Source organism: Indicator indicator, chromosome 23 (assembly GCF_027791375.1).
Source record: "Indicator indicator isolate 239-I01 chromosome 23, UM_Iind_1.1, whole genome shotgun sequence".
Lineage (NCBI taxonomy): Eukaryota > Metazoa > Chordata > Aves > Piciformes > Indicatoridae > Indicator > Indicator indicator.
The window spans coordinates 10,378,019-10,396,373 of NC_072032.1; the positions used below are offsets into that span (position 1 = coordinate 10,378,019).

General features: G+C 39.5%; 1 protein-coding gene across 2 annotated transcripts in view; it reads right to left on the minus strand.

Annotated features, from left to right (window-relative positions):
* Nucleotides 1-2,514: 2,514 nt before the first annotated feature.
* The window catches only part of SLC2A9 (solute carrier family 2 member 9), a 56,601-nt gene continuing 40,760 nt past the window's right edge, over nt 2,515-18,355 (minus strand). For both annotated transcript variants that reach the window (XM_054391487.1, XM_054391486.1), the window contains exons 11-12: nt 12,375-12,502; nt 2,515-2,772 (exon numbers count right to left, since the gene is read on the minus strand). In XM_054391487.1, the coding sequence (XP_054247462.1) occupies nt 2,515-2,772; nt 12,375-12,502 (386 nt within the window). The remainder of the gene's footprint in view (nt 2,773-12,374; nt 12,503-18,355) is intronic.

An 18,355-nucleotide genomic window follows, 5' to 3' on the forward strand; every position in this document is an offset into this window, starting at 1 on the left:
GCTAGGCAATTCTGTTGAGCCATCTCTTTACCAACACATTCAGAGCTGGGCTCCAAATGCAAGCAGATGCTCAACACAACTATGCACCAGGTCAACACCAAGTTTCATTGAAGTTATCCAAAGGCAACATTATCAACAAGTAAGGCCTCTAGTGTAGCTTAATGGCCAGCACTAAGTGCTGGATTCTCCTGATTCTAATAACACTAATCATAATGGTTTCCAGTCTTGCCACCTTGGCTTAAATCAGCTCACATTGTACCACGTTAATAGCCACAAAGGCAAAGATAATTCTAAGTCTGAATGAAAAGGTCTGAATGTGCAAGGCTCAACCTGCAGGTAGAAGAGGAAAGACTTCTTCCTGAAATATTCTGGAGGGGTGGCATTTTTTTTTAACATAGTCATTCACTTAGCAAGCCTCAGTAACACATGGAATAGGCAACTAAAGCTGCTGAAAGATGACATTTTCATTTGTTAGATGTATAACTTTACAAGTGCTTATTAGAAAACATTTTTCTTCAGTTTTCTTTCAGCTTTCTGATTAGTTTCAATGATTATCACTTGGTATAATCCTGATTCACTCTGTTTCTTAACAGTAGCACCAATATTATAAATACTATTTTTCATTCTTAAGTCTCTGGCTCATATATATTTTGATTTTCTTACTTGCTGCTGAACCTCTATCCCAGTAAAAGAGCATGAATTGTGGTAAAAGGGCTCAGATCAAATTTTTCTCCTATTAACTACTATTAGTAGTGAAATTGCCCTATTAGGTCAGCTCACAATGGCTGCAGTAAATATGACACATACAAATAAATCACAGCAGTAACAGCTGAACATTAGGATCTCTGATTTTAATTTACAGTGTCATTTAGAGTGTAGAAAAAAAAAAAACCCACAACAATAAACAGGTTGGCACTTGGGGAAAGATGAAAAACACCCAAATACTGGAAAACAATTCTCCATTGTGCACACATAGGAATATAAATATTAATGTAATTCTGTGTTTGGAATATATATTAATATATATGTATATATACATGAATATATATACAATTTTTCCCCCTCCAAATGTAGGAACTTCTGGATTAGTTCCTGTGGAAGCAGCTGGCTCTACCTGCATGCTGCACTCACTTCTTGAGCCTTACTCCTAACTGAGAGCAGCTCTAAGACTTTCTGACTTTTCATATAAAAGAGCTAACCACTTCATTTAAAAGTGTTTATTACCTACCCCCCCCTCAGCATCCAGGTACCTAGAAGGATCAAAAGAAAAAAAACTATTATCAAAATTACAGAGTGGAAAGATGTTGATAAAACCCACCCTATGTGGAAGGGAATGGATCACCTAAGCACTGCCAGCCTGCTGAACCTCTCTATCATGAAATTAAGCAGACTCTGCAGCCAGCTTTACAAAGCATAACTCAGAAACTTATAATGTGAACTAGGCCTGGAGGTTCAGAATTGAATGCCCAAATAAGAAGTAGTGCTTGAATAAAAAATAGGCACCTAAATTCCTTTGGAGAGATCTGAGTGTTAAGAAATGATGTTTACTGGATCTCAGAGAAATTTGGGCTCCTAGGATTTGTTTTTTTAAAAAAAAAAAATCTAAAAAAAGCAATCAAAACCCCCAACCCTTTGAACACTTGGTGTTTGATTATTATTTTCTTTTAGTGCCAGACCCTACACATACCATCAGAGTTTTCTCACTTCACCATGAAGTTTAGTTTAGTAATACAAAAGCTTCTATAGCTATTATTAAAAAATAAAATTAAAAAAACCCCATATATATATATATATATACATACAGAGAAATGCAGTGCTAGCAAACCCAGAAATGAGAGGCATCTCTGTAATACTCAATCTGGATTTGCAAGAGAGACAAAGAAAGCCAGCAGGACCCAGAGCTTCCCATTTGTGGGAAGGTGGGGGATGTTCAGACAAGGCAACTGAAAGTCAAAGTAGCTGGAAAAGCAATGGGAGTTCAGGGGAGTGCCAGGAGTCTTCTTTCAAGTCCTCAATTCTCATGTGTAACTTGAGTGATGCATGGGGGAACGTGGAGAGATGTGAGCTGCTACCATTTCATGTTCACTTGCATCAGTTCTTGGCAGACCTCTGCTGGATCTCTTCCATTTCCTTGCTTTCTTCTCCTCTCTGGTGACTGCACACCCACCTCCTCCTGAGCACACAGGGGTACCCAGCCAGCTGCTGCTCACAAGTCTGGCTCCTCACCACCACTTTGCTTCTCTGAAGCTATATTCTCACCCCACTCCCCACAACACCTATTTCACAGGAGCCAAGAAAACTGGCTCTTATTTATTTCATCAGCTGCTGCTTCTCCTGCCTCTCATTTCCTCAACCACCACTCTAGCTTCTAACAAGTCCAACGGTTCTCACTTAAAACATTCAAGGGGGAAGCACTTCATGCTATCACATAAAAAACACAAGTCATGCTCTGCTACAAACATACTAGATGGAAAGTGTACATTTCCCCCCATCACCTGGAAGAGGATCCTGGGCTTACACAATGCCTTTCTTGGTTTCCCCATTGTCTACTGAAGATGTGAAGTTTGATTCTTGTTCTTCACTTGATTTCCTCTCCCCTGGGCAGTGGTTCATTTCTTGCATTTCTAAAGATACTTTGTTCCTCTTGGCAAACGCCTGGCTGATCTCATGGAATGTCTTATTTTTTGTTTCAGGCAGGACAAAAAACAGGTAGGTAGCCCCAGCAAAGCAGATGGCAGCAAACACAAGGAAGCAATAGGTCTGCAAACCACTCTGTGAACAGAAAACAAAGGAGAAGTCTCAGAAAAGGGACAAAATTCAGAAGAAAAGCAACATCAAGAATGGTTTAAAGAAAAAACGGGTGGTGCGGAGCAATTTTTAACCAAGTACAGTAAGTGCTGGCATTCATTGCAAGTCAGAGTGCTTAGAAGTTCATAAAAATGCATGAATCTTTAATTCCTCCAACACTGCCTGTGGCCCATGGATGGAGAAGTGGGATCCTGGCAGGGGTGTGCAGACCTGCCATCTGAGTGATGCTGGGAGGCACCAGCCTGAGCTCAGGCACCAGCCTGGGCTCAGGCACCAGCCTGGGCTCAGGCACCACGGGTGAGAGGAGAGCAGGTGGCAGCAGCACCCCTGCTATGTGCACACAGCTCTGCTGAGCCCTGTGCTGCGCAGTGCTGCTGGAGAGCAGGCAGATGTGTCACTGGGTTCTTCTGCAGCACTGCCTCCCAATTCCTAGGCACAAAAAGCAAGGCATGCTTTTGCAGCACACAGCACAGGGGACACCTGCCAGAGCCATCATCTGCATCACAGTGCTTAGAAGCTTTGAGATTTACAAAACAAACAAGGGAAAAAAAGCCCAATTAGCAAACATTTACATAATTCCTGTGGGAACTGATGGCAGGAAATAATCTGTAAAATGCACTTTTTTTTCATGATGGAAATTAGTGTAAAAATTAACTGGAAATGAAGACTTCACTATATAAAAAAAGAGTACAGTCACACAGAAGTAAATCCAACATTATAAAATCTCCAAACAACTCGTAGGAGTTGCATGATATTTTCCATGGATAGTTCATTACCCAGTTCAGCCCTTCAGCTCCTGTCTGTAATAGGAAAAGCTGGAAAGTGCATCCTTTGATGTTGATTATGGACTCTTGGGATCATCAATGCTTTTTTAGTTACACCCTAGAAACATGAACTCCTGAGCAACCTGACCATCACAAGCCAATAAGCATGGGGTGATAAGGCAGGGGAAATATTCCAGCATGGAGCAGATATGACTTTCAAGCTTATATAGAGGCAGAAGCAAATGGATTTAGTAGACAGGAAAAAAATTGCTTCATAGTGCCTAATAAATGATCCTGTCATACTACAAATTCAAATTTTGCATCTGGCTCTTCTGCACTTGAAATTGTTGTTAAGTCTGGAATTGTGTTTTTTTTTCCTTTTTTAAATCTTCATTGAACTAAATCTTCTCTGTGGTGAAAACAAACCATTAATGCCTAGCATGAATAAGCCTGGAAATCAGCTGCCACAAGTTACCTGCATCTCCTGGTTGTCCAGCCACAACTTTGTCCCACCTTTCTTATTCCTGTTTATTTCTTTGCTGTCCATGATCTGAATTATTGTTTGGAATCTTCTTTGATTCATGTTTCCTTAGACCTTTTCCAATTGAACTGAACACTCTCATGAGAGCATATTTCATTCACAATTATTTTACATAATATTTATATCTTTTGGTAATAAACACATTCTTCTCCATTTCTGCAGATCCCTTTAGAAATAGTTCCCAAGATCTCCAACTGAAGTTATACAGGGAATAAGCTAAAACTTTTGCTATAGATTCTACAAATAAGATTGTGGGAAGAGACCAAGACTTTGTACTCCCCATTTGTTCAGCAGAAATAGCACAATGGAGTCCTAATTCCTGGACAGGAGCACAGCACAGTAATCACAAAATACCCTTTTCTCCCCAGCTAATTGTCAGTCATAATATTTCTTTAAAGCTGGTTATTATTTCACACACAGAGGAAAGACAAACACTCATAAGCTTTTTGTAACTCATTCAGAGTTCAACTTGTATACACAAACCTGCATTTGGCAAAGAAGAACATCACATGTGAATTAAATTGCTCATTATGAACACAAAACCTTCCATCTGCACCACACACTGATAGAGGAGGACAGAAGTACAGGATAAAGCAGAAGGAAAACCCCAAATCCTAACTCAGTAGAAACCCTTAGTGGGACATAGGTGGGATGCAGCTCAGACTAGATGGTTAATTTTTAATCTGTTTCTGATGTATTCTGAACTGCCTGGTGCTGGAGAAAAGATCTGAGGGGTGGAAAAATGAATGAATTGGCCACAGCATGTCTGATGTGCCCAGCAAGGGATCCAGAAGGTGGGATAATGTCCTGGGAAAAGGATAAATGCTGAGCTCCTAGAGAAAAAGTACTGATAGACAGATCTGACAGGAAAATGGATGTATCTTTGTTCCATGAAATTACTCTGCTTTTTCTTGTTAATCCTATATAATATTTATATTATGCCTGTGAAGCCTGTTTCACTCATTTACTCTGACATCTGCAATCTCCAAATCAATAATGCCAGGGCCATCCATACACCCTACCACCTCCACCCTGGCACCTCTTCAGATTCAGAACAAGCTGCCAACTCACCAAGGTTCTTCTCCTCCTGCAACACCAAGCAGGCTTCCCAGAGCTGGGAACACATGATTTTAGCAATACTTGAAGCCAGGCTTTTACATACAAGGTTAGAAACCGAAAGGTTAGAAGGAAGACAGAACAAAGCACTACAGTTTTCTGTGCTTAATAGTTTCCCCCTATCATTTCTTTAGCACACCTTCCTGCTTGACCATCCAAGGTTCAAAGGTGCCTGAAGTTTCAGGTGGTTTCCTAAATGATAATGGCTCTGTCTCTTGATAGGCTTACAGATATTTGTTCAGAGTCAAGGTCAGATATGCTGGTGAAGGTCCTTTCTGTAGGTTACTGAAGATGCCCTGCCTTCCTAGGTGCACAAGGGAGGGCAAGAAAATAGCAGACATAGTTATGCAATCTCCCACGGAAAGCACCTTGGATACCTGCAGCCTGTTCCTAGTTAATCAGCAGGCTAAAGCAGGATGTACATTGGGGTTTTCAAGGCTGCTGAAGGCTATTGCTATACAGGATATTTAAAAGTCAAGCATAAACTTTTAAACCTTCTATTTTCATGCCAGCTTTCTAAGGAGTCTATTTAAAACACAGCATTTCTGGAAAAGTCTTGACAGTTGAATTTTGAATTACTCATCTGTATCTTTTCTGCAGCTATCAGGGCTGTGTATTTGTAAAAATGAAAAAGAAAAGAAAAGACAACCAGGAAATTATTCACATAAGACATGTAAGAAATTGCCACCAAAAAGAATCCAAGTTGAAGGACTCAAATCAGTTCCCCCAAATCAGGTCCCAGGCATGGCAAGCAATCAAACCTGCCTTTGAGGATGAGATGCAGCTGTGTAAGTGAGGTGTGTGAATAATTAGGTGAAGTCCAGCCACATTTTCTTTCACAAAGAGATTAACAAACATATTCCCAGCTTGTGCTATACACCTTAGGCAGAACGTACACCCAGGCAGAACGTACAGGCTTTTCCTCCATCCCTCTTTAGATAACATTGTAAACAATACTGAATTTTTACCATTATGAACAGACTGGAAATGCCCAGAGTGAATGAACAAAAGGGCTCAGCTTTTTTCAAGCTAAAAAGTAAATGGAAACGAATACAAACCTTGACAATGAAATGCTTTGATTAAAAAGAGAAAATCGGAACCCAAAACCCCAAACAAAACAATTTGCCACTTCTGTGGCCTGCCAGCTGAGAACAGTCTTCCCACTCATGGTTTACATGCTGTGTAGTCTGGAAAAATATAAATGTAATTGGGTAGGACATCATCAGTGCTATTTAACAATGCTGCTTACTGACTTAACCCATTCTGTAGCAAAGGCTAAATTCCAAGATACTGAAAACAGGACAATAGATATTCTAGGGCAGATGTAGCAAAATAAATGAGGACATGGACAAATTCTGAATCAGATTCAGCAAGCTTAACAAATTATTATTTAAACAGAACTTTTGGCTCTTCCCAGCAAAGGCCACCATGTGATTCTAAATTCTGAGCTTGCAGTGTCACAGTCCCATGGCACTGGCAGTGGGTGCTTGCATCTGGAAGTTGCCACGAAGGTAAGAGTCATGAGATGGGGATCAAACTGGATTTTGAAGTGCTGAGGTCAAATGATAATGCTTAGGTGCCTTGCTAAAATGATCATCAGCAGAAAAAACCTATTCATGTAGACTTTGATCTTACTTTGCTTCAAATTAATATTACCCACAGAAACAAATGGATGAGAGACTTTGTGTCCTTTACCCTTTCTCCTCTGCTTTCAAACATAATTTAAGGTTCTGCTGAAGGTGCAGGACAATGAAGGACAGAGCATTAAAATATAATGTAAGGAACACATTTCCTAAGTAAAAAATAGAGACATTTTGAGACATGAACTGCAGTTTCACCCCAAGTCTTGCATGTTCACTATTTCCTCATTAAAAAGTTAGCAGATTAAAGTATTTTATACTTTAAGTTGGTGGCTTTTATTTAAGAGCATTTCTTTTTTGTATCTAACCTTGTGGTAGCCTGCATTTAATTTTCTCATCTTGAGGAGAATTTTAACCATTTCCCTTAATACAAGTGCACTGTAGTTACTTTAAACCTCATCTGTATTTCCAAAAGCTGAAATAGTTAGGATGAGGGAATCTGTGTACAGGCTTCTGTGCAACACCTTTATAATTGAACTGCATAATAGAAAAAGTCAAAGTGTATTACTACACAGTAAGGAAATAAGGAAAACCAAAAAACCATCCTGCTGGGTAAGTGAATATTGATGCATGAGAAGGAAAAGCTCAAGTGTGAAAATAAGGAAGAAACAGAGCAGAAGTGCAGGAGAGCCTCCAGTAACAAGTACAATGACTCAGGAGTTTTACTTCACAGGCAGAAATAATCAGTTTCTGAAACAGGGAAACTAACACATGTATAGATCTTTGCATCACATTAGTAAGCAAAGTGAACTGAGGCTACAAGTCTTGTAACACCTGCATCCCATGTGATACTGGATACCATCTTGAACATAAATCCAAGACTATTTTACCAGACACTCCAACTAGTCTAAAAATAAAAGAAAATCAGAATTTATCCAATTCCTAGCTAGTGACAACTCATACTTTATTTCTACCCTAATATAAGGGAAAAGCTTACATGAAGAAGACATATGAAAATTCAGAGTACTATCTTTAGAGTTCCTCACTTGAAATTCCAGCTGCTAAAAGCACTTGATATTCAAGGGGCCATGATGTCCACCTCTTTGTTCTCCTTTCCTGTCAACTCAGCAGCTGTATCTGCCTCTCAGCATCAAGTAATCAAAGAGCCAACCCTGACCCCCTCTGCTAGGGCATAAGAATTACACCTTCATTCATGACTTTTCTGTTTAAGAAGCTCTCCATTACATCAAGGACTGGAATAAATATCCTGTGGGATGTTGAAATCCTTCTGGAGGACTGAGCAGCTAAGAGAAACTCCACTGCCTGAAATGAACTCTTCAGCCAACAATTAAAAATGTATCAGTCTGTTCTGTTCAACAGAAGATAAATAAACAAAAATAAATTAAAAACATTGCAAGAAATAAAGCATCTGATGGCTGCAGGGTGAAGTCAGTTATTTTTTTAAACAGAATAGATGTGATTTGGAGTCCATCACTGAATTTGTACCCTAAGAAGTATGTAATCCACTGGAAACCTTCAGTGGTAACTGAGTCCTATACATCTGAGATACACTGTAGTGCAAGTACAAAATACTAATGCAGGAGTAAGTACAGGATATCTGACAGTTTGTGACTTAAACCAGAGAAGAATAGATAGGTTCCTCTTGTCATATTTGGGGTGGTGTTTTGTAATGAGTCACTACTTGCCAAAGGGAAAAATGATCTGTTTCCTCTCATTATCCGTAAAAGCAGGAATAGATGAAATAATAATAAGCTTACAGAAGGATGACTAATACAACCTTCAGGTTAGAGATTCCTCAAAATTCTGTGGATGCTTGATTCTTGCCCAAGTTGTTCTGAAATCCACAGGGCTTTCTGATGTGTCAGAGAAGTTTAACACTTTCTGGTCTTTTTGAACTGAGTGACCTTTTCTCCCTCCTCAGTTCACAGTTAGCCTTTCCTTTCTCAGATCTTTTCTCCAGGTGGAATGCTTTTAGGTTTGCTTTCTTTCACTCCAAGCTCGTTGCAATTTTTGTCATTTCTTACTCTTTTCCTGCATTTCTCAAGCCCAAAGCATCATAGCATTACTATGCCATCACCATTTCTAAGAAGAAGAGTAATTGCAGTTGCCTTCTACTTTCTTTTGGCATTTTGATTCTCCTGCCACCACAACCTCCACTGACACTGATGTTTCACAGTCACAAAAAAACCCAAACCAAAAAGCTTCCAGGAGCCTTAGGGGAGCCCCACACTGTGTGTGCACTTAGTGAGAGACACTTCCTGCTCTGAAGGCTTGAAAATATCTACAAATCTGTAGAAATCCAGAAGCAGAGGTGCTGGACAGTCCATTGCCATTGCTAAGGCAGTCTCAGTTCTTGACCAACATCTGTCTGTCTGTCTTTTATAGATCTCCAGTAATGGTCAAACTGCAATTTTCCCACACATTATTAAACAGTTACACTATTCTCATGATTAAAAAGTTTCCCAATACCCTTCTTGATGCAGTTATCTGAAAACACACATGCATTCTCTCTGCTTCACCACCTTTCTTGCTGGTGAAATCAGTGAACAGAGACAGGCCTGGACCTGGAGAAGGAACTACAAGTGGGTCTGGCATACCTGGAAACTTTCTAAACGAAGCTGGGTATCAAAACACATCCCTGCTAGAGCTCTTATCTGACCTAACTCTTTTCAATGCTCAGTTACTACATAGGACCTGATGCTGGACCTCATGAAATGTAAATTTCAGATTCACTGTGCCAATCAATAAAAGAATCAATTAATTCCAACAGGTTGTATTATGCATCATGAGGGCTGCAGAAGCCTGAAAAGCAATGCTCTGTCTATATGTGACAGGCAGCAAAAGCCACCTGGGACTGGGACACCTGCAGCCAGAGCCTCTGACTGCTAGGGCTCTGCCCAAACAGGCAGGCTGCTGCCTGTGGTGAAGGCAGCAGTAAAACACCACCCTGTTTTTAAAAATAAATAGCAAAGTATTTAAAGTGCTTTGTTCTCTGTGTATAACCACAACTAAAAGGAATATCCCACCACTGCTGACACCACCTGACTTTTTGGCTCTGTGGTCTCAGGTAGCAGTGAGTCCCTTGTGCTCACTACTGCAGATGAAGGCATGAGGTCAGCATCTGGCAGCTCTGCCCTCGATTACATTAGTAAGGTTCCTAGGGACATGCTGCTGGACCAGTAAACACTACTACCTGTGAAGCTGTGTGAGTCCAAGTGCCCCAATGAAAGTGACACATGCTGTTTCCAGATGAGCAGGGTTGTAAATCTAAGTTTCTCACGTTTCAAGACTCTTTTCTGAGAGGAGGTGCAGATGCAACTCTAGACTGGTTTAGGATGTGGTTAAGCAGGGTAGGTAAAGCATGGTGCTGGAGATTGTGTAGTGGCAAAATGAAAAGGGAACTACAAGCACAAATATTGTTCCCAGTGTAGCCATACTTAGTAATCAGGTAGCTCTCTGCAGGAAAAAACCTTTGCATACTTTCCAGACTAACACCCTTCCCTCTGACAGTGATGAAGATGCCCTCAACTGACTCTGACCTTAAAGAATAGTTACTCTCATGTCTACTACACAAACATTCACACTTTCATAGTGTGGAGTCACCTTCCAGGAAAGAAAGTTAAGATTTGCTATCTGTTAGGCTCTATGTGTTGGAATAACAATCAGCAAAATTAGCCACATGCTCTATTATCTTGGACAAAACAGAAGCCACAGAACCACTGCTGTAATTTGTCTCATTTTAAAAGCCCTGCAAGTGACATTCTAGATTAAAAATGCACATTGCTAGGAAAGAAGCAAACTGAGCACAAAGGAGGGACCTCCAAAATTCTCCTGACACACACAGTTTGTTATGTTTTGGTGAGCTTCTTTACTATTACAGAGGTAATTCAGTGACCATTGTAATGCCCTGTGGCTCCATTCTGAAGAGAAGCTCCTGTGCCACTTCTCACAGGCTGTAAAGTGGGAGGTTGCTTATGGACTTCTGTGACCTTCTGACATGCAAGTGCCATGCAAAGCATGAGATATGCAGGCCAGAGGAGAGGGCAGAGGGCTGAAGGGCTTACTCTGTTATTCCAAATGGATAGTTTGCTGGAATAAAAAATTTTGAGATTTGACACCCAAATAACAGAGCATTACAACCCAGTTCTAGCAGCTGTAGGAGCACTGAAATGCTTTGAAAGGAGGGGTCACCATGTCTTTATGAACTGTTTCCTGCATCTCTGATCTATTGGCTTATCAGAGCTGTCTTTTAACATCTTTTCAGGAAAGCCTCATGCCTTCATTCTTGAGTGATGGCAATGGGAAAGAGAGAGGGTTGAGTGTCACTTAAGGTGATATCTTTGACATTTCACAGGGTCAAGCTCACTAAACACAGGTTTGAAATGCCTTCAGAAATGCCTGCATCCAGATCTTCTATAATTTCTCTGTATGTGCCAGGATCCCATCCAATAACACTTCTTCAATTACTCTATTTTGCACTAAAAAGGGATTTCCAAAAATGCACATTTTTGACACCTACTATCAGACACCCCCTAGTAATTACATAAAATCACAGGTACTTGGGAATTCAGTGCAGCATTGGTTGTCATTTTAACTTCCATTCTGATCCTTCACACAAATGGCTTTCTCAAACAGGCAGTGAAGATAGGTAGAAAAGTAGCCACATTTAAATAGATTTTTTTTTGTTGTTTAACTTTGTCAAAAGTTGATTTGTATATTAGCTTTTCAATCTCATCCATACATTTTAATGTATGACTCAAGCCAATGTTTTATTCTGTTATATGTGTCTACAGATGGTTGAGGGGAGAAAATCTAGGCATTCAAACTAGTTAGTTGGTGACATTTGGAGAGTTAACTACTGGCTGATTTTTTTTTTTTTTTTGAGTAACTCTACAGTTAATGTATTTGTTTGCCAAATGTTTGGGATAATTTTGTAGAAGCACACCAATGATCACAAAAGAATCTGCAGTTTCTCAAACAATCAGGCTAGTATTTAAATACACAGGAGGGCTTATGCATTCCTTCTGTGAAGGCATTTTAAAGGTGTTTTTTTCTGGCTTAGACTTACGAAAATGAGCTAAGAAGAGGCTGTGGCCTTTCTGTAAAGAAACAGGTGACTCACAAGCTGAATTTTGAGAATAAGGTTGACTGTAACAGAAAATAAGTGAAAGTTAGGGAATGAGGAGATGTTATAGTTTGATGGGTAGCTTAAAGGCTTTAGAAAAAGGCAATGGCAAGAACCATCAGTCACCATGAACTGCAGACACAGCCATCAGACTGCATTACTAAAGTACTCCTGTGGAGAGTTTGCCACATAGGGTTGTTCACAGTTACAATATTTTTTCCATTGCAGGAAGATTTTTCTCAGAGACATTCAAACAAGGAGACATGTGGACAGCACAACTGAGCTGGATCACAAACATGGTGGCAATTTAATCCACTTCAATAGAAAGACAATCATTGTTTCCTGAAAACTCATTCAAACATCCTGTCACACTCTGGCAATGGTATCATAGCATATCAGTCACCAGGGATGCTGAGTACCTGAATGAAGGGGAAGAGCAGTCCCACGGCGAAGTTGGAGAGCCAGTTGACTGTCCCAGCTATCATGAAGGCAGCTGGCCTCTGTGACTGCTGGAAAAACTCCCCAGTGAGGACAAATGGAATCCCACCTGAAACAGGGGCCAACAAATCAGTTATTTTAGGAAACTTCCCCTGCCAAGAGCTGTTTCATGCCCTGTGTTGCACACCTCTGTGACTAGCACTGTGCTACAGACCTCTGCTCAGGTGCACACAGGGGCTTCTGAGCCAGTGAGATGTGATTTGTCAAAGTCATACTTTAGAGAAGTGACACTTCTCTCTTTCACACCACCACATCTCCTGGTTTACATCCTTTCAGTGATGGCAAGCAGGTAACACGACAGGGAATCCACACAGCACCTTCCAGAGCACCATGTGATGAGCCATTTGTTAAAAATAAGAATGATTGTTTCCACTGAAATGCTGGACATTCTGAAAATTCAGAAATACTCCAAAATAGTTGTAGACCTTGGCAGTTAGAAAGAGAGCTCCAAGGAGATTAAACTTTGTTTTAAAATGATTATCTACTTTATTTCAGCAATAAAAATGCAAAACCTCTGTAACAACCCTGAGTTCCAAAATATATATATAAATTAAGATAAAAACACCACCAAAGACTGATCTATCCACCAGATGTTCTCCTGGCATGTCTTTTTGTGATTTATTTGCTTCTCCACTGCCCTTACACCTGAGCTGTGAACACATCTCTAAGTGCTTTACAGCCATGCATTGTCATGTAGACTCTTGTGCTCAGTGGCACTACACTTATACATCAGAAGCTGTTCTATGAGCAGTAGGAAACTTGCAAACATGTAACAGGACATGCAGATGACAGATGGAATCAGATACTCCTCATTCCAGATCTTTCAGATGCAGAGACCATGAATATATGAATAAAAGAAAGACAATGTGATGCAGCAAATAGCTATATATGTTAGCATGCATCACTCTCCATCATCAGCTAATGTGAGAACATGTCTGGAATAGCAACAAAGGTTTCAACTGAGCTCTCTGTCCCAAAACCTGCCACTGTGCATTTCATCAAAAAAGTACAGAGTAAATAAATCTATTTACTTCTACTTTATACATAGGAAGCTGAGATATGGAGAGTTTGGACCATCCAAAATGCATCTTAGTGTCTTCCTACAAGCCAAATGCTGTATCTGAATTCTGTGACCATGAAAAGTGACCTCTCCTGAGAGCACTTTGAACATGTAGAACAAGTAGCTGAACATTCATAACTTAACCAAATTCAAGCAACATGTGGTCTATCAATCCAGTGCCGTTCTATCACAGACTTGGGGTTTAGATTTAAATCCTAAAACATGGCAGGCAAAACAATAATCATATCTGTTCTGTCAGCATCTGGTTTAGGTCTCAAATGTTATGCAAGGCAGTGGTTTGCCAGGGCACTTGCCTCTTGGAGAGAGGAGCTGAAGGACTGGAAACATAGAAAATATGTAAGGTGATTTACTCATGATCATTTATTCTGTCATGCCTTTGCTGTAGGACAATCTAGAGAGGTGTTGCTGTTCTTGTCAGTACAATAAAAAATGTTGTTCGAGAACCATTGGAGAAAATATGCATAATACAAGAGAGGAAAAAAAAGCCAGGGGCAGAAAAAATAAAACCCCAAACCAACCAACCAACCAACAAAAAAATCCACACCAAAAAAAAGCACAAAAGGACAGAAACATATCAGAATGCATAAACATTATGGAAATAAAAATGCCTGGGCACTATCTTGGAAAAAGGTTCCTTGAAATTCAAATGTAATTTCTAGATACATATTAATCATTGCTACAATTTATTATTAGCTACACTTACCACAAAAGCTCTTCAAGCTAATTTGAAAAAAAACATCAATTAATTTAGTGATGGTAAAAATAGTATTTTGCAAAGTCTGTAAAAAAAAAAAAAAGAGAAGAAATTTGCAGCTCCTCTAAGCTCTTTGAAATGTTTTGCAGAGGGATGGAAAAGGTGGCACAGAGAGACCTCCAGACTTTCTCCTGGCATATTCAAACATCTCCACAGAGAAAATCAATTTCTGTACAGGGATGACTTAAGTAAAATTACATTATGGAAACAAGAAGCCTGAAAAGCAGTTCAGTGAGTTAAGTGGAAGACAGGCCAGGTCTAGAAACATGCAAAACAAAACGAGGATGGTTGGACTTGATGATCTTAGAAGTCTTTTCCAACCTTAATATTTCTATAAGGCAGGTCATTGCTGTATATTGCTATATGCCTGGAAGGGCAGAGACTAGACCTTACTTGGACGCAGAGCAAGGGGTGCAAATGCCTGCTAAGAGCCATATCACTCTGAAGAACACACTCCACAACTGGGTGTAGTGAAACAGAAACTTGGGCAAGCCGAAGGAAAAACGTAGTCTTAAGACAACAAACAGCAAGGGCACCTGAGATCAGCTGAACTTGCAGCCCCAGGAGTCCATCCTCAGTCATTTCAAGATGTCAGAGGTTGTAACATCAATAGTTAAAATGTTAATTCTTGGTTCTCAAGTAATTTACCCTCGAATTGACATACAGCAACAAGCCTATTAGCTAATGAGGAAACCATGCAATACCCTCTCTAGTCCTAGGCACTCTATCTACTCACTCGAAGACTATTTCTAAAGCATATATTCCATGCAATTATGTAATGTGAAAGACAGAAGTACATCCTTCTCTGAACACCTGATAATTTCTTCTTCAGTGAAATTCTCCCCCTCTTGAATAACAATTGGTGCATTGTTCTATAATTTTTAGTTGCATAAGGCAGTGCTCTGAAGCAGAATTTTATAAGCTTTTCCTAACTGAATCATTTTTTTCCCAGAAAATGTTTTTGATAAAGGCGAAATACTCACTACATAACTGATGAACCCTGATAATTTCAGGGCTTTTAAGATACCATGCTTTACATGAGTTATAATGTTTCCTTTTAAACACAGCAGCTTCCTGAAAGACTGAGTAATTTATTTTCTTTTTGGTAGCTTTCTCCTTTATACTTTTAAAAAATTGTAACAGAAACCATCAGTCCAGACAGAGCCCATTCTGCAAACTGCTGCACAAATCCAATACATCTCATGTTGGTGTTTTGCTAACACTTTGAACCTGGTGGGATATGTTGTGATTTGTTTGCTTCTTTGTTATTGTCATTGTCTGGGGAGCTAAAAGCTGAGCATCAATATTAAATTTCTATTGTGGTACTTAGCAAAATTTCTTTTTTGCCTCACCATTATAGTTCTGCACAGTTACTGAAGAATAAAATGCAGTTCAGAAATTACGTTCAACTACACGTTAATATTTATTTGATTTTTTTTCCAGCAAAAAGAAAGAAGGAATTTTTTTTTTTCCTCCCCACCCACTCAGGCAAGCTCCAGAATCTTTCTCAAAGTGGACTGCAAGAAAGTAGACATATAGAATGCCTCTGTGGGAGGCCCGAAGCATTAGAAATTCTTATATCCCACTCTTGAAGTGGAAAGGCTAAAACAACATCACACAAAGCTTCTGTAAATGGCTATTTCAGGCAATAATACTGATACTGCCTTTCATTCCAGCACTTCCATGTCTCTCCCTGTGCTATCACACCTTTGTTTCTGTTTCACATCCAAGAGAAGATTTTTTTCTCCCCTGATGGCATTTCCGATTCAACAAACCTCATGACTTTCGAAGTGACCTTTTTATCGCAGCCTCTCTGCTGCCATTACAGCTGCATGTTGGCATTCTGAGTAAGAGCACAGACCAATTTAAACTTGAAATAGCAAAATATCTTTGGTACACCTCAGGGCACAGCAATGATTTCTTCTGAGTTTGCTTTTGTTTACTTCCTAACATCAATTTCACAAATGCTGAATATGCCATCATCATGTTTCTATTGTGTCTGTATTCAGCTGTGATAGGAAAGATTTCACTTGCCTTTCATAGATCAGGACCAGTATTATAACACTTCATTGTAAGAGAAAACTCACAAAAAGGAGATAAAAAGTAAGTGAAACATTTTTCTGAAGCAGTTTGCTTTGTTAATGTTTCTTGGCTGTGTCTGAAAGTGCAGTTGCTGTAAAAAGCAGCACTTAGAAAATGAAGATCTCACTACCATAAAATTATTATTTTTCACATTCCCAGTAGAGTGTGGAATTTATTGATTTCCCTTTTGTTTTGTGCTGAATCTGACTGGTAACATACCAATGATCTGATTTTGCCATCCTTATGCATACTGAATAGGAACTTACTTTAAAAGTAGAAACTGAAGTGAAATCACAGAGATTGTTTGATTGTATTTACACTAAATTCAGCCTTGCACAAACCCCACTGAAGTAACAGGACTTCTTCTGAATGCAAGTGCCACTGATCCACAGGAATGCCTACAGGATTTAGGACCAGAATAACTACTTCTAAGTAGTTATACATCATGGATATCTTTTCCAGCCTAAATGATTCTATGATTCTGTAAGACAGTGAAGTCATATGCCCTGGAACCACTGTGTAAGGATTCACTAGAGACATCTGCTTTCTTCTCATCATAGTGCCACTCATTTAAAATTTGAAGCTATCAGTGTAAATTAAGTTAGAAACCAGCTAGAAACTCCTGAGAACATGCTCATCTTCACAGACAGGTGGGCTTTTTGACAAATGGAAACAAAGACCTTATGCAGAGGATCAGGCATCTCAGAGCCAAAGGAAGAACACAGGACTTGGTGACAAGGGAACCCAGGATCATATCACATAATTTGGTTCAAACCCAAGCCTCAGCTGTTTCAGGCAGTATTTAATATATAAAGTTTGTTTGTTTAGTTTCTCCTTTTACTGTTCCCACTGAGAAGCTGATACAGAACTCAGCTCCTCTAGTGCTTAGACTTTTCTTCCAGTTTCTAGTCTAAAGTTATTCACGGCTAGCTAGCACCTGACTTTGGATCTTTATTGTTGATTTCTGCAGCAATTTTTGCTTTCAGCTTGTTATTCCTTTTTCCTTAAATAGTATCTAAGACAAAGTCAAAGAAGGAAGACATTTTGCATGTATCTAAGCCCGTCTATCAATACTCAAGATTTCCAAGGAGCTGCACAAGTTTTGCCTGCTCAGGAAAGGTTCTCTGAATCAATGCATTTGCGCACAACACCTAAACTGAAGAACACAAATGCTTTGTGCAGAAAATGAAAATGTTCTCTTACTCTTTTTATTTGACTGATTTTGTCTATTGATATTTATTTAATTGCTTTTTCTCTCTTGAGGAGCTGGAACCAATCCCCTCAGTCTCTTTGCTAGATGACAATTCTTCAGTTGAAATATATCCTGTGTTTCAGGTCAATGTGACCAAAACCCCACCTACATTTCTATGAAGCTTCTGCCTTTTTCTTGAAGTGAATAACTGTGGTGATATCAGAAAGCAGCAGGTCTCTCTGCAACCAAACACCTTTACTCATGGGTGACTAACCAATAGGCACAATGAGACAACTGCCTGGCACAGCATGGACCCCTAATCTATAAAACAAGAAGCAATTTTGGAAGGATATTTTTCTTTCAGATCATCTTGACCCGTAAGGATCCCATGAACTTTTAGTAAGTGAACGCTTTCTACTGTTTATCTTTTGGTTAAAATGATGAGTACCCAATCACACACGTGCCTGAACGTACCTGTTTTTAGCATTGCTATTTCAGTCCCTAGCAATATGCCTAAAAAAAACATCTGCAAGCTGAAAAGCCAAGTTCAGAAACTGGAACAATTAAAAAACCCCAGTTTTTAGTAACAGCTGATCCTAGCTGTAAAGGAGCAGATGGAACTCATCCATATGCTATCACAAAGTGGGAGACCACACAGCATCTAAGCTATGAAGAAAGTATCAGATGTTCTAACAAGAGAGAAAGTATTTTATTTTTAAAGGCAACTTATGCTCTCAAAAGTCTTAGCAGTGTTTTTATAAGCTCAATTCCTTGTGTTATTGAATATTTTCAG